Source organism: Colobus angolensis, unplaced genomic scaffold (assembly GCF_000951035.1).
Source record: "Colobus angolensis palliatus isolate OR3802 unplaced genomic scaffold, Cang.pa_1.0 Scaffold182, whole genome shotgun sequence".
NCBI classification, from domain to species: domain Eukaryota; kingdom Metazoa; phylum Chordata; class Mammalia; order Primates; family Cercopithecidae; genus Colobus; species Colobus angolensis.
The window spans coordinates 1500972-1516714 of record NW_012114955.1 but is presented as its reverse complement, the minus strand read 5'-3'; the positions used below and the strand labels follow the sequence as shown (position 1 = coordinate 1516714).

At 48.6% G+C, this 15743-nt stretch overlaps 1 protein-coding gene across 1 annotated transcript; it reads right to left on the bottom strand.

Annotated features, from left to right (window-relative positions):
• Window positions 1-5030: 5030 nt before the first annotated feature.
• Window positions 5031-12688, bottom strand: TSPAN33 (tetraspanin 33). Its single transcript, XM_011939579.1, has 7 exons — window positions 12636-12688; window positions 11847-11974; window positions 11461-11535; window positions 9456-9551; window positions 6970-7098; window positions 6316-6477; window positions 5031-6104 (listed from the first exon to the last, which is right to left on the bottom strand). The coding sequence occupies exons 1-7, from the start codon at window positions 12682-12684 to the stop codon at window positions 6003-6005; spliced, it is 741 nt and encodes a 246-aa protein (XP_011794969.1). The 5' UTR covers window positions 12685-12688; the 3' UTR covers window positions 5031-6002.
• Between the last annotated feature and the right edge of the window lie 3055 nt (window positions 12689-15743).

Genomic DNA, 15743 nt, shown 5'->3' with positions numbered 1-15743 from the left:
ATAAGGATACTGGAGTACAGTGGGCCTTGATCCAATAAGACTGGCATCCTTATGAGAAGAGGGAAACTGGGACACAGACACAGGGGAAGATGAAGAGGGAGGCAGAGTTTGCATTTACGCTGCCGCCAGCCGAGGAATACCCAGCTACCAGAAGCTGGAAAGGACAAGGAAGGATCTTCCCCTGGAGGCTTCCGGGGAGCACGGCCTGGTCAACACCTCGATTTCAGACTTCCAGCCTCCAAATCTGTGAAACAATACATATCTGTTGTTTTAAACGATCTATGTTGTGGCACTTCGTGATGGGAGCCCTAGGAAACGAATAGAGTGACTGAGCTGGATCCAGTCAGCTATGCCTAGGGGACCAGGCCTTAGAGGATAAATATGGCTCCTCAAGACTCACCCCTGTGGCTTGAGGGGTGGACACTAGTTTCCAAAGAAGAAGGAATCATTGCAAGTTGGGCAGATACACTGGAAAGCTGTCTACTCTAGCTTCCTAGAGCTAGGACAGATTGATATTCCCGTTTTCTTGTTTGTTTTACTTTAAAATCTTAGCTCTTTTACCCTTCTGGAATGCTTTGCAGTGCACAGTGTGAGGTGGAAATCTGTTATTTATTTTCCACACTGTAATAATTCATTTGTCTAATAGTATTTATTAGTGATTACAATCACAGCTTCTTCTCAACATTGCGTTGCTTCTTGTTTATTAGACAGTAAGCACCGATGTCCAAAATATTTCTGGAATCCCTTTGCTATTTCCATTCATTTGATTGATTTTCCAGGTTCCCGATACGGTAATGAGAAGACTCTGGAGGCTTAATTTCCAACCTGAGTTCTAGACCGTGGTTATCCCTTACTTTATTCCATCCCGTAAGTGCTTTATCTATGATGATTTGAAAGATCTAATTACTTTTATTTTTGGGGGTGGGGTGGGCGTGTTTACAAAATAGAACAGAAGAACTGCTGGTAGAAGCAGCTATGCTGCTTGCTGGTTTTTTTTTTTTAGAAAGTCTTTCTCTGTTGCCCATGCTGGAGTGCAGTGGGGGTAATCACAGCTCTCTGCAGCCTCAACACCCACCTCCCTGCCTCCCACCCCCACCTCTACCCACCCCCAGGCTCAAGTGATCCTCCCCACCTCAGCTTCTGAAGTAACTGGGACTGAACCAGAAGGCTAGATATCAAGAGACAGTAGAGGCCAACACGTCACCATGCCTGGCTAATTTTTGTGTTTTGTACAGACAGGGTGTTCCTATGTTGTCCAGGCTGTCTCAAACTCCTGGGCTCAAGTGATCCTCCTGCCTTGGCCTCCCAAAGTGCCAGTATTACAGGCATGAGCCACTGCACCTGGCCTGCTCTCCTTTTTGAACCTGGTCTCTGGCCCTGTTAACATATCTGGTCTTCAGGATGAGGATAAGTCAGAAAATAGCAAAAGTTGCATATTAAACTTCATAATAAATATGTGCCTGGTGCATAGTAAGCACTCAATATATGTTACATAATTATCAGAACAAAGGCCAGAGAACACCTCAAACTCTTGCTAGCATCCAACATCAGCTCATTCCCAAATGCCCTGCACCTGAAGGCATGCATGAGGCTGGAAAGGGGGATGTAATGAGCTAAATCCTGCCACCCCAAAAATGTCCACGCCCTAATTCCTAGAACTGATGCATCTCTTTCCTTACATGGTAAAAGGGACTTTGTAGACGTGGTGAAATTCACGATCTTCATTGGGGAAGGGTGTCATGCGCGTCCGTGTGAAGAGACCACCAAACAGGCTTTGTGTGAGCAATAAAGCTTTTCAATCACCTGGGTGCAGGCGGGCTGAGTCTGAAAAGAGAGTCATCGAAGGGAGATAAGGGTGTGGCTGTTTTATAGGATTTGGGTAGGCAAAGGAAAATTACAGTCAAAGGGGGGTTGTTCTCTGGCGGGCAGGAGTGGGAGTCACAAGGTGCTCCGTGGGGGAGCTTTTAAAGCCCAGAAACGGACTTTCACTAGGTAATGTCATCACTTAAGGCAAGGACCGGCCATTTTCACTTCTTTTGTGGTGGAATGTCATCAGTTAAGGCAGGGCAGGGCATTTTCACTTCTTTTTTGATTCTTCAGTTACTTCAGTCCATCTGGGCTTATATGTGCAAGTCACAGGGGATGCGATGGCTTGGCTTGGGCTCACAGGCCTGACAAAGGGCATCCTGGATAATCTAGATGGGCCAATACAATCACAAGGGTCCTGTCAGGGGGCAGTATGAGAGTCAGAGAAAAAGGAGATGTGATGACAGAAGTTGGAGAAAGGGACCACCCAAAGGTATGCAGGTGGCCGCTGGGAGCAGGAAGCCCTGGAGAAGTGATACAACAGTCCTGCTCACACCTTGATCTTAGCTCAATGAGACCCGTTTTGAACTTCTTACTTCCAGAATGTAAGATAAATTTGTGTTGCTTTAAACTACTAAATGTCTGGTAATTTGTAACAGTAGCAATAAAAAATTGATAGGAGGAAATCAGAATTTCACTGAACATTCTGCAAAATTTGCTCTTCTGGACACAAGTCTTTTTCTTTTTTTTTTTTTTTTTTGAGACGGAGTCTCGCTCTGTCGCCCAGGCTGGAGTGCAATGGCCGGATCTCAGCTCACTGCAAGCTCCGCCTCCTGGGTGTACGCCATTCTCCTGCCTCAGCCTCCCGAGTAGCTGGGACTACAGGCGCCCGCCACCTCGCCCGGCTAGTTTTTTTTTTGTATTCTTTAGTAGAGACGGGGTTTCACCGTGTTAGCCAGGATGGTCTCGATCTCCTGACCTTGTGATTCGCCCATCTCGGCCTCCCAAAGTGCTGGGATTACAGGCTTGAGCCACCGCGCCCGGCCTGGACACAAGTCTTTAACTGCAGGGCTTAATGCCCACACAACTTAATGGTGCCTTACTTGGCGTGCCACCCTGCCAGGTTTTCACCATCCTTCAGGCCTTTGTCTCCACCTCTGTCTGCGTACCCAGCCTGATTTCTGCTGTCCCCAAGAATCACCTTTCATTCAACCACCTTTGCGGCCTGTATTTGATTAGCTATTCTAAAGTAGTGGTGTCAGAGACGTTTGAACCAGAGCAACTCCATCTTCAATAGGGGTTGGGTAAAATAAGGCTGAGACCTACTGGGCTACATTCCCAGGAGATTAAGGCACTCTAAGTCACAGGATGAGATAGGAGGTCTGCACAAGATATAGGTCAGAAAGACCTTGCTGATAAAAACAGATTTCAGCAAGGAAGCTGGCCAAAGCCCACTACAACCAAAATGGTGACAAGAGTGACCTCTGGTCATCCTCACTGCGACTCTCCCACCAGCACCAGGACAGTTTACAAATGCCATGGCAATGTCAGGAAGTTACTTTATATGGTCTAAAAAGGTGAGGCATGAATAATCCACCCCTTGTTTAGCATATCATCAAGAAATAACCATAACAATGGGCAACCAGCAGCCCTTGGGGCTGCTCTGTCGGTGGAGTAGCCATTCTTTATTCCTTTACTTTCCTAATAAACTTGCTTTCATTTTATGGACTTGCCCTGAATTCTTTCTTGTGTCAGATCCAAGAACCCTGTCTTGGGTCTGGATCAGGACTCCTGTCTGGTAACAGTGTGTGCTTGGGAGGAGAGTTACTAGAAATAGGTAGAAATTCAAGGAGCAAACATGAAATATAAAACTTCACACATTTTCTTCCCCAGCATCAGGCCGAAGAGAAAGAAAGCTAGAGACTGAGAATCAGGGACATTGGCAATTTGCAATCTAGCTAGGAACCCTGAACTGCACTATACTGAACATTCGTTCTATGCGTTATAAAGTCTGGGGCATGAGCAGAAGTTCCCAGCCTTTTAGTCCAGACCCAGGAGGCTAGATATTGAGAGACAGTAGAGGCCACTGTGAAAGTGTAGTTTTATTCAGATTTGAATGATCATTCTGAGGGTCAGGGTTCCTGGTCTCTTACTTCCTCAAAGGGGCCCCAAACGGAGCCCGCTGCAGGGTGAGCTTCTCAAAGCCCCTGAACCCAGAGGGCGCATCACTCTGGCCTCTAACCCAAGACATCGACTTCTGGGTCCGTGTCACTTAAAGAAGTTTATAAAGTGCATGTCTCTGGCACTAAGCAAGAAAGGCAAGTTAGCAAGAAAGCGCGCTTTTTAACTGTCCTCTCCCAGAATAAAGGACCCTTACTTTTTATTCTAGATTCTAGATGATTTTATTTTTTCTTCCGTCTGTTACTAGTTGGGAGCTAAACACTGGCCGGGGTCCCAGGCGGCTGCTGGAAAGGCGCCTTCCTAGGGGCAGAAGGCTCGCTTAGGAGACACTGGGGGCAGGGAGCGAACTCGCGGCTCTTTGTCCCCCCAGCAGTTCGGTCGAGGCTTTCCTCCGCCAGGCCGAGCTCCTGGTCTGAGCGCCCGATAGCGGGGTGAGTCGAGAGACTCCGGGAACACTAGGTGGGAAAGCGGCTCGCACAGTCCCCAGCTCCTCCGGGTGGCGGGACCCAGGCGAGGGCAGAGGCCGCCGCGGGGGCGGGGACCACCCACGAAGCCCAGCTCTCCGCCCCGGATGCGCCCGCCCCGCCTGCCTCGCTCGCTCCTCCCGGCGCCAGGAGGTCCAGCGCACCGCGCCGAGCTTCCTCGGAGTCCTCCCTACAGCAGCCTGGGGGAAAAGGGCGTGGAGGGCCCGGGTAGGGGAAAGGGCCGTCTTCCTCCTCATCCCCCGTCCCGGCCCCAGTGGAGTGCTCATGTCCCTCCTCCCCATCCCCCTCCTGTTTTGGGTGACGAATTAATTTTAATCAATTTTAATTAGAAAAAAACACATCAGGTTTTGGAACAAAATTATGCTGTTTCTAGATCGGAACTAGGACTGAGGGCGAGGCTGTGGGAGGGTGGCAATGCATCGGTTGAAAGAGACGCGCGTGTGGGGGGCAGCAAAGGGGAGGTGTGTGGCGTTTAGGAGTCTCCAGTGCCGTCCTCTGCAGGGCCCTTCTACTCCTCCCCTTCCAGTTGCCAGAATGGAAAATTCATGGAGTCCAGCGTAGCCCAGGTCAACACGTTTTTTATTGCCACTTCTGGCTCCGCTCGTCCCAGCAAGATTCCTACCTCTTACCCTGCAGGAATACTGAGCTCCGATGCAGGGGAATGGGGTGGGGGTGTTACCACTTCTCCTCTGCACACTGCCAAGTTAAAGAAAACCCCACTTGCTGGAGAGGGAGGGCCAGACAGGGAGGAATTCAAGGGCATGTATGGCTCAGTCCCACTTCTGACTGCAGAGTGGGTCAGGGACCAGGGACCAGGGTTCCAAACTTTTTTTCAAAGTAGGGGAGGTGGGGAAGAATTTGGCTGCTGCTGTACCCCGTGCCCTAGCTGCCATGTTTCCATGGAAATGAAGGTGGGGCAGGATGTAGCTCACTCTGACTACCTGGGAGGATGGCAGGGCAGGCATTTGGTAAACATATCCCCCTCCACTCCCAGCTAGCACATACGGCTGTCCCCAGCCGACCCCCAGGCTCGCTCCTCACTGTCTGCTCCACTCCCTTCCCTTCTGGAGCTGGTATCATGCCAACTGAACTCCAGGCAGGGCTGCCAGTGCTACTCTCCACAGCCAGGTCTCACTTGCACGTTAGGATCTAAGTATGTCCGCCAAGCTCAGGAGCATCCCTGATAGAGCTGGTGGTGGCAGTGCCTTGGTGAAATGGCAGCAGCACTACACCGTAACTCTCTGTGCAACTGCTGTTTCCCAAACAAAACTAAAAACATAAACCCAAACACTTAAGGGTATCACTCTCGCACAATGCTGAGGGCTGGGATGGGGGAGAAGGGGAGCATCCTCCTGAGACCGGAGCCACCTGTGCACCCTGCCTTCTGCCCATCTGGAGTTTGCTTCTTCCCACTGGGCTGTCACTGGGGGGCTGGAATCCAAATCTCCATTTGGTGCTGTTCTCAGCACCCGCTGCTGTTGGTTGATGAGGCTTGCCAGTTGCCATGGTGAGGAGGTGCAGGATGGATTCTCAATACCATGGGTCAGCCCGGTGCTGCTGGTTGTAGAGCTGTAGCTTGATCTGATCTTTGATCTGATTCACTAGGATCTGGGACAGCAGAATTCCCACCAGCTGGGAGAGGCAAGAAGGAATTGGGCCCTCAGCAGTGAGTGATGGCTTTGTTTTCCCTGGCTCGATCTTTCCAGTGCGGCCAGCACTATCCCTTTCCCCACCCTCAGCCATGTCAGTGCCTGACACCCTCGCTGATCCCTGAGGGCCTTCCCCAAAACAAAGGAGTCTTTACAGAGTGTGTGGGACCCACAAGTCTCACAGGGTAAGTTACCTGGGGGATGGCCAGGCCTAGAGCCACACCACCAAGTAAGAATAAGTTGCTGTGTATCCAGTTGACCAACTTATCAATACAGCCATTGGTGTAGATGACTTTGCTAGCTTCCAAGTAGTCAAAGGCCTGCATACCTTGGCCACACATAGTGTTGATCACTGCCTGGGGAAAGAGTTGAAAAGCCAGTTGGGACTCTAATTCCAATAACTTTTTGTTTGGGGCCTTAGCTGATGGGCTTCCGGAACACCCTTCCTAAACTCCTAAATTGTCAGAGAATATATGTGGAGGATGTTGGGTTGGAAGTTGCCAAATGCAGACTTCCCTTCCTCTGAGAGGTCAGGGTCCAGGTCTCTTTGCTCTGGGTGGTGGAATAATCTGTACAACAAACTCCCAAGACACAAGTTTACTTATGTAACAAATCTGCACAGGTACTGAACCTGAACTTAAAAGTTAAATCTGTACCTTCTGAACTCCATGTGGGCTACAGGAGTGCGAGGTTAACAGAAGCATCAGGCTGGGGTGAATGAAAACACCTGACACCTGTCCCACATGACTGGTTAAGCTAGGGGATGGGGATTCCCAATAGAAGCTGCCCCCATCAGAAAGTGACTCAGCTCGCTGCCCAGGAGGAAGTGAGGTGGGATGCTGGCTTACCTGGTCAGGGGTAGGCAAGCAACAGGAGTAAGGCACAGAGCAGCGCTCTCGACTGGGGTTGTCTTCTGAGCAGTTGAAATACATGTTCTGGGACCAGTCCTTGTAGGAAATCCCTCCACAGCAGCTAAACTGCAACAAAACCCACCAGAGGTTAACAATTACCCACCCCTCACACTGAGGTGACAAGGGGAATTCTCAGAGCCACCAAAAGTCTATAGGAAGCTTCCACTGGGAACTTCGGGTTGTATTTTAACACAGCCTTAAACTTTGAGCTCCGGCTTCCCAGTTGTCTTCGCCTGAAGATATTCTCACTTCTTAATTTCTATTACTTTGTATATCTGGTTATAACTTACCACTGTGCTTGTTGGTATTACAGTTGAGTTGTACATATATTTTGTTTTACATAGTCAGCTATAATCTTCTTGAGAGAAGTTTTTGGCTTTGCAGGCAAATGGAAGTAATCAAAAGTATTGACTGATATAATTAAAGGATCAGTGCTGAAAAACTTCTCCTTAAGATAGAGAAAACACAGGAGAGGAATCTTCAATATTGTGAGTCCATCATTACTCCATGAGAGCAAACTGGATCTCAAAGTCAAGTGTCTATTGCACCAGAGAAAGGGGAACTCAGGACTTGTCTCAAAGCACTTTTACTTAAAAGTTAACTTTTTTGGCCAGGTGCTTGGCTCACACCTGTAATCCCAGCACTTTGGGAGGCTGAGGTGGGTGGATCACCTGAGGTCAGGAGTTCAAGACCAGCCTGGCCAATATGGCAAAACCCCATCTTTACTAAAAATACAAGAATTAGCTGGGTGTGGTTTGGGGGGCACCTATAATCCCAGCTACTCTGGAGGCGGAGACAGGAAGAATCACTTGAACCCAGGAGGCGGATGTTGTAGTGAGCCAAGATCATCCCATTGCACTCCAGCCTAGGTGACAGAGCAAGACTCTGTCTTAGGGGGGGGGGGAAAAAAAAAGTTAACTTTTTATTTTTTACTTATTTATTTTTGAGACAGAGTCTCTTTCTGTCACCCAGGCTGGAGTTCAACGGCACGATCTCGGCTCACTGCAACCTCCACCTCCCAAATTCAAGCTGGTCTCATACCTCAGCCTCCTGAGTAGCTGGGACTACAGGTGTGCACCACCAAACCCAGCTAATTTTTGTATTTTTGGTGGAGATAGGGTTTCATCATGTTGGCCAGGCTAGTCTCAAACTCCTGACCTCAAATGATCTGCCTGCCTTGGCCTCCCAAAGTGCTGGGATTACAGGTGTAAGCTACCATGCCTGGCCTAAATGTTAACTTTTGATCATAGCAGCCTTGTTCACAATAGCCAAACGGTGGAAGCAACCCTTGTCTCCACTGGTGAATGAATGGATAAACAAAATGTGGCATATACATACAGTGGAGTATTATTCAGCCTTCAAAAGGAAGGAAGTTGTGGCACATGCTACAATAGAGATGAAACTTGAAGACATGCTAAGTGAAATAAGCCACTCAAAAAAGCATTAACATTGTAAGTCCACTCATTTGAGGTACCTAGAGTTGTAAAATTTACTGACAGAAAGTAGAATGGTGGTTGCTGGGGGAGAGGAAAATGGAAAGTTAGCGTTCAATGGATACAGAGTTTCAGGAGAGGAAAATGGGGAGTTAGTGTTTAATGGATACAAAGTTGCAAGAGAGGAAAATGGGGAGTTAGTGTTTGATGGATACAGAGTTTCAAGAGAGGAAAATGGGGAGTTAGTGTTTGATGGATACAGAATTTCAGGAGAGGAAAATGGGGAGTTAGTGTTTGATGGATACAGAGTTTCCAGAGGAAACCGGGGAGTTAGTGTTTGATGGATACAGAGTTTCAAGAGAGGAAAATGGAGAGTTAGTGATTGATGGATGCAGAGTTCCGAGAGGAAACCGGGAGTTTGTGTTTGATGGATACAGAGTTTCAGCTGGGGAAGATGAGTGTCTATTCAGGTGATGGTGGTGATGGCTGCAAAACAATTGAAGGTACTTCATGCCACAGATCTGCATGCTTAAAAATGGTAAATTTTACATTATGTAAATTTTATCACAATTTTTAAAATGTAACTTTTTTTTAGTTTAGTCAAGTGCAGAAGTGAGAATGGGGAGAGGGGGGAAGAGTAGAACAAGGAGTTGGATCTATAGCTGACAGTGAACAATCAAATGAGATAACTCACTCCCTTCGGACCAGCCAAAAATGTCACTTTCAAAGAAGTAATATTCAAGAATCTGTGCAGTTCCTCATCCCCCTGTAGGTAACCACTTATAACACAGTAGATTACAATATATACTGTTCTGTGTCTTTAAAAGCACGTTTAAAGCACCCTGCTACATATGGTTTTTTGCCAAACCCCTTCCCAGAAGCCATTACCTGGCAGGTAATGAAGAGCTCCACAGGCATAGAGGGTGAGGCAACTCTTGGGATGACATTCACTTTTACCCACAGTCCCCCAGACCACTGGCTGACCCATACCTTTTTCTGGCCAAAATCAATGAGGTTCTGCAGATCCAAGTCATCTCGGTAGTGCACAATGGCATTGTTGATGATCTCACTCACTTTCCCTCGAGCCTGCCGGAGACATGGGCAAGGAATCAGAACAGAGGACTAATCCCTAACTTGCTCCTTCCTGCAAAAATAACAGTAAACAGGGGTCATCCTTCTTAATTGAGTCTGCCTTGAAATCAGAACTGAGTCCTAATGGTGGAAGACAGCCAGTTCAGTTCCAAAGCCCATCCATCCCAAGGCCCTCAGGTACCAGTGGGCAGGAGAAATGCTGGACCTGCTGTTGAAGCTTTTCAGAGACACACTTCAAGATATTCCAATGCATATCTATCTCTGAATGCTACTATCACAAAATACTTGTTGACTGATGAAAACAAATTAATTTTTAATTTTTTAATAGGAAGTAGCTTACTGAGCTGAGGCACTGCCCTCTAGTGGACATGAGATAATTGCATCTCTTTAGACTCAGCTATTTAATACATCATTTCAGGATCTTTCTAAGCCAGGAGGACTAGGAAATTGGGAATTAACTCAGCGGCTCTTGATTTCATAATTTTCTTTTCTCTCCTCCCCTCCCTACCCCTCCCCTCTTCTTTTCTCTTTTCTTTTCTTTTTTTTCCTTCTCTAGAATACAGTTTTACTGTCGCCCAGAACTGGAGTGTAGTGGCACGATCTCAGCTTACTGCACTCTCCTTCTCCTGGGTTCAAGCGATTCTTGTGCCTCAGCCTCCTGACACCTAGCTAATTTTTTTGGTGTTTTTTAGTAGAGACAGGGATTCGACATGTTGGCCAGGCTAGACTCGAACTCCTGGCCTCAAGTGATCTGCCCGCCTTGGCCTCCCAAAATGCTGGGTTTACAGGCATTGAACCACCGCGCCTGGCCCAATTTCATAATTTTCTACCATAGTCTCTTCCTTCCTGCCCCACTACTTTTCTCAAATTTTCTTTCCATAGTTTTGTACTCTGCCCTTGGCAATCATTTGCCTTTTGGGAAAGGCATTCTACTTCTTAAAAAGGAATGTCACTGAATGGCAGACCATTTCCAGATATGGCAAGCATTGTTCAAAATATTTTCGTGGCCGGGCGCGGTGGCTCACACCTGTAATCCCAGCACTTTTGAAGGCCGAGGCAGGTGGATCAGGAGGTCAGGAGTTCGAGACCATCCTGGCTAACATGATGAAACCCCGTCTTTACTAAAAATACAAAAAATTAGCCGGGTGTGGTGGTGGGTGCCTGTAGTCCCAGCTACTTGGGAGGTTGAGACAGGAGAATGGCGTGAACCCGGGAGGCGGAGCTTGCAGTGAGTCAAGATTGCGCCACTGCACTCCAGCCTGGGTGACAGAGAGTCTCCATCTTAAAACACACACACACACACACACACACACACAAAACCCTTTTCTTAAGCCAAGCATGGTGGCACATGACTGTAATCCCAGATACTTAGGAGATGGAGGCAGGAGGATCACTTAAGCCCAGGAGTTCAAGGCCAGCCTGGGCAACCTAGTGAGACTCTCATCTCTTAAAAAACAAAACCAACAACCGCTCCCCCCCAACAAAAAAAAAAAAGAAAGAAAAAAACCTCAAAACAAAATCTTGTTCTCTTCCCCCTTCCTTCCTTCCTTCTGTTTATCTCAATAAACAATTTTTAAAAGAAGTAAGAATGGCCCACTTGATTATTGAGTTTGATTCTGTCATTTGCCATTAAAGTTTCTAAATTATTTTAACTTTGTGTTTGTATAATTTACTTCCCTGTTAGCTTCTCAGACTGTCAGAGGAAAGCACCTTATGATCTTAAAATTCTCTTCAAATATGATGAGCTTACAGGCTATTCATTCACCCTTAATGAACTTTTCGATGGCTGATGTTTCTCAAGGGAAGGAGCGCTGTGGTTAATTAACCAGGCTAAACATGGGCAGGAACTTTCCTTCCTCCCTCTGGGTCACACCTGAGGAGGTCTCCTGGCTCCCAGCATTACCTTGTCTGAGAAGACGAAGCCCAGGATCCCAGCGGCCAGCTGCAGCAGGAACACGGCGGTGAGGCAGAGAGAGAACTGTGGAGCAGCAGGAAGAGGAGGCGTCTGGGACCACTCAGGGCAGCGGCCCTTCCCAGGGTCATGGGGATGCTGGGAGCTGCCAGGCAATTCTCCCAGATGCCCCACACATGAGAAAGGCAGCTGCCTCTGGGACACTGTCCTGGGGGTGGCCACCCTGTGCTGGGTCACCTGGGCTGAGCTCTGCACTGAGGAGTGGACAGCACAGGCCTGGGGGTAGGGTGGGACAAGGAAACCAAAGGGCCCTAGGAGGCTAAGAGGCATGATGGGGAGAGGGCCAGGGTCTTTCCTGTGGGGCCTTGACCACTCACCGTCTGCAGGAGGCAGATATTCTCGCGGAGGGACCCAATGCAGCCACAGAAGGTGAGCAGGAACATGAGGACACCCACCACGACCAGCAGGATGGCAGGGTCCACCGCCAGGCAGGCTAGGGCTGCTTCTGGAGAAGGAGCCGGACCTCAGCCTGAGCCCGGTGCCCACTGAGGAACCCATGGATGGGGTGGGAGGGTGCCCCAAACTGTTCTCCTTCCCCTGGTGGGGGAATCTCCAGTATGGTTGGATGAAGGTTAAGGGGAGGCAGCACCCCTGTCCCAGGGGGAGAACCAAAAAGGGGCCAGAAGGGTTGTGGCATTTAATTTGAGAAACTAACGAAATAAAAGCCTTCATTCCTGCGCTTAAGAGAGGAAGGGCTGCTTTTCCTCCAGAAAAGAATTAGAATGGCATTAGGCTTACCAGCTTTGCAGATTCTGTTTCCTGGAGACTTGTGTGGTGAAATAGGAATGGTGGTTGGGTTTCTCCAGAACAGAGCTAGGGAGGGGCTAAAGCCCTTGATGACTGTCTGCTCCCAGGGGCCTAGCTTCTTTCTCAGACACTTCCTAAGCCTCAAACGTAGGCATATCCTGGAAGACTCAGAGGGGCTCAGGGAAATCCAGGGGCACTGGTATGGAGGGGGTCTGACACCTAAGTAGACCATGAAGATTTGGCTCCAGGGAGGCTGCCTCCTTCAGCACCATAGCTAATGTGTGAGGGCCAGGCTGAAGGAGGCAGAGGGGGAAGGGGCATGGCACAAGGTGGAGCAGGGAGGGAGAGTTACAGCTCACCTGCATGCTTCATCAATCGAGCGTAGACACCCACAGCCACCATCACCATGGAAATCACCTGTGGAGACAGGGAAAGAACCAGACCCTGAGATTCTGGAAACCAGAGAGCCCTGAATGCCGTGAGTAACCTAGGAGAGCAGGAGAAGGACAACTTTCCTAGGACTCAAAGGTGAGCATCTTTCACCTCCCCAGTGATTCTGCTGATAGAATCTGCCAGGGCTTTACCTCCATAAGACTTTTTTTTTTTTTTTTTTTTGAGATGGAGTCTCGCTGTGTTGCCCAGGCTGGAGTGCAGTGGCGTGATCTCAGCTCACTGCAAGCTCTGCCTCCCAGGTTCACGCCATTCTCCTGCCTCAGCCTCCCAAGTAGCTGGGACTACAGGCACCTGCCACCATGCCCGGCTAATTTTTTTTTGTATTTTTAGTAGAGACAGAGTTGCACTGTGTTAGCCAGGATGGTCTCGATCTCCTGACCTTGTGATCCGCCCATCTCAGCCTCCCAAAGTGCTGGGATTACAGGCATGAGCCACCACACCCAGCCTCCATGAGACACTTTTACTCACATTATATTTTTCATTATTCATTCAGTCCTCACAACACAATTAGGTTGTGAGGCAGATATTATGCCCACTTTACGGATGAGGACATTAAGGCAATCCAGGGTTAATACTAAACAGTGATTAAGAATATGGGCTTCAGGCTGGGCATTTTGGGAGGCCAAGGTAGGAGAATCAACTTGAGGCCAGGAGTTTGAGACCAGCCTGGGTAACATAGTGAGAGCTTGTCTCTAGACACACACACAAAATAATAATTAGCTGGGTGCAGTGGTGTGCACCTGTAGTCCCAGTTACTCAGGAGGCTAAGGCAGGAGGATGGTTTGAGCCCAGGAGTGCAAAGCTGCAGTGAGCCATGACTGTGCCATGGCACTCCAGCCTGGGTGACGGAGCGAGACCCCGTCTCTAAAAAATTTAAGTTAAAAATTAAAAAGAACACAGTCTTCAGAGCGAGTCAAACTTGGGTACATATAGGGTAAATTTCTGAGCCTCAGTTTCTGTATTTGAGGATGGGAAGTAAGAACAAACAACTGATAAGATTACTGTAAGAATCAAATAAAATAATGCATGGAAAGCATTTAACACAATGCCTGACAATAAATATTACCTATCATTATTGATAGTTAACTTGCCCAGGGTCACAGAGAAATGGAAAAGTTTTGAATTCAAATCTATCTGCATCAAAGGGCAGGTTTTATACCTAAAGCAGGCCTGGGCGGTTGCATACTCCCAGCTCTCTAACCCTCTTAGATGTCAATATCGTGTCAAGTACAAAAAAAAAGTGCACTCCAATGTGAAGGACTGTGTGTGAGTGTATGTGTGTAAGCACTGGAACTGCCTTGGCAAAGGAACCTTTATCTTCACAAACTCTGATTCCATTGTGGAGGAATAGAGAGGAGTTTAGATATTTCAAATTTCGTGGCTTCTCCCTGAGAGAACAAACCCATCAGAGACTAATAGGAGACCCCAAAGGGGCCTTATCTGCCCCCCAACCCCCAGGTCTCCAGGGGTGCAGTGCAGCCCCAGTGCCTACTTCCCTTGGCTACCCTTTTTTGTGCCCAGTCTCCAGGCTGGTGCTAAGCAGCAGCTGGCTGTTGCCATGGCAACAGATGGGGCCAAGCTCTGGCAGGAGAGAGTTCTCAGCAACAGGGTCTTGACCAACTCAGTGGGGAAGGAGATGGCTCGCTAGACACCACTGTCCGGCAAGACAGAAAGCAGATGGAAAGAGCCACCATGAGGCTTTGGTGGAAGAAGGGAGCTAGGCCCCCAGAAGAGGGAATAGGGTCAGATGAGTCCCTTGGTACAAAGACATTTTTTCCTTAGGCCTCCTTGTTGAAGGTCCTCTGCCATCTGGCAGGGGATGGCAGGTGCATTCAGCAGTAAATGGCAATCATTATCTAAAACCACATCTTCCAGAACTCTTCTCTACCTGTATGTACAGCCCCCTCTTTTTTGCGGGGTGGGGGAGCAGGGTCTTGTGCTATTGCTCAGGCTGGAGTGCAGTGGCATGATAATAGCTCATTTCAGCCTTGACCTCCTGGGCTCAATTGATCCTCCCACCCTAGCCTCCCAAAGTGCTGGGATTACAGGTGTGAGTCACGGCACCCGGCTAGCCCTGGTCTCTTCCCACCTCACATCATTTGACCACGCCTCTAACTCAGGGCCCAAAGTGTTATTGCCGGCCTTCATACTCTTTGTCCAGGAGGGAGGGAGCAGAGCTGCAGGTGCCAGCTGGCGTCTTGTCCCACAGCACTGCCAGGCTCACAGAGCATGGGGGAGGCAAGGAAACTACACGACAGAGATGCCAGTCATTCCCCAGGCCTGGTGGCCAGTCCTCCGCCACAGTGAGTGAGCATCTCTGTCTGCCATTTAAAACCCACCACAGGCCGGGCTCGGTGGCTCACGCCTGTAATCCCAGCACTTTGGGAGGCTGAGGCGGGCGGATCACGAGGTCAGGAGACTGAGACCATCCTGGCTAACACAGTGAAACTCTGTCTCTACTAAAACTTCAAAAAATTAGCCAGGCGAGGTGGCAGGCGCCTGTAGTCCCAGCTACTCGGGAGGCTGAGGCAGGAGAATGGCGTGAACCCGGGAGGCAGAGCTTGCAGTGAGCCGAGATTGCGCCACTGCACTCCAGCCTGGGCGACAGAGCGAGACTCTGACTCAAAAAATAAAAAATAACATAACATAACATAACATAACATAACATAACATAAAATAAAATAAACCCATCACAGCCAATTACAGTTCTGAGTGTCATTTAACTGAACTATTGAAAAATGTGTATCTGCTCTTGATTTCTGTTGCTCCCAGGCTCTCATTGTTTTTCATGTTAAATTTTCACCAGGGTATATAATTTTCCACAAAGATGTTCTCTGATTAAATCGTAGTACAGATAAAACAAGAAAGGCCAAACAAGCACTCTTCACAATAGCAAAGGCATGGAATCAACCTAAATGCCCACCAACAGTACGGAATAAAGAAAATGTGGGGCCGGGCGAAATGTGGTGGCTCACGCCTATAATCCCAGCACTTAGGCCAAAGCGGGTGGATCA

Excerpts from the sequence above, each read along its gene's own strand:
- TSPAN33 (XM_011939579.1), bottom strand. The coding sequence starts at position 12,684 with ATGGTGATGGTGGCTGTGGGTGTCTACGCTCGATTGATGAAGCATGCA. Across the intron at positions 9,552-11,460 it reads GCTTCGTCTTCTCAGACAAG|GCTCGAGGGAAAGTGAGTGA; the intron begins GTAATGCTGGGA and ends TGTCTCCGGCAG. Across the intron at positions 7,099-9,455 it reads TTGATTTTGGCCAGAAAAAG|TTTAGCTGCTGTGGAGGGAT; the intron begins GTATGGGTCAGC and ends GTTTTGTTGCAG.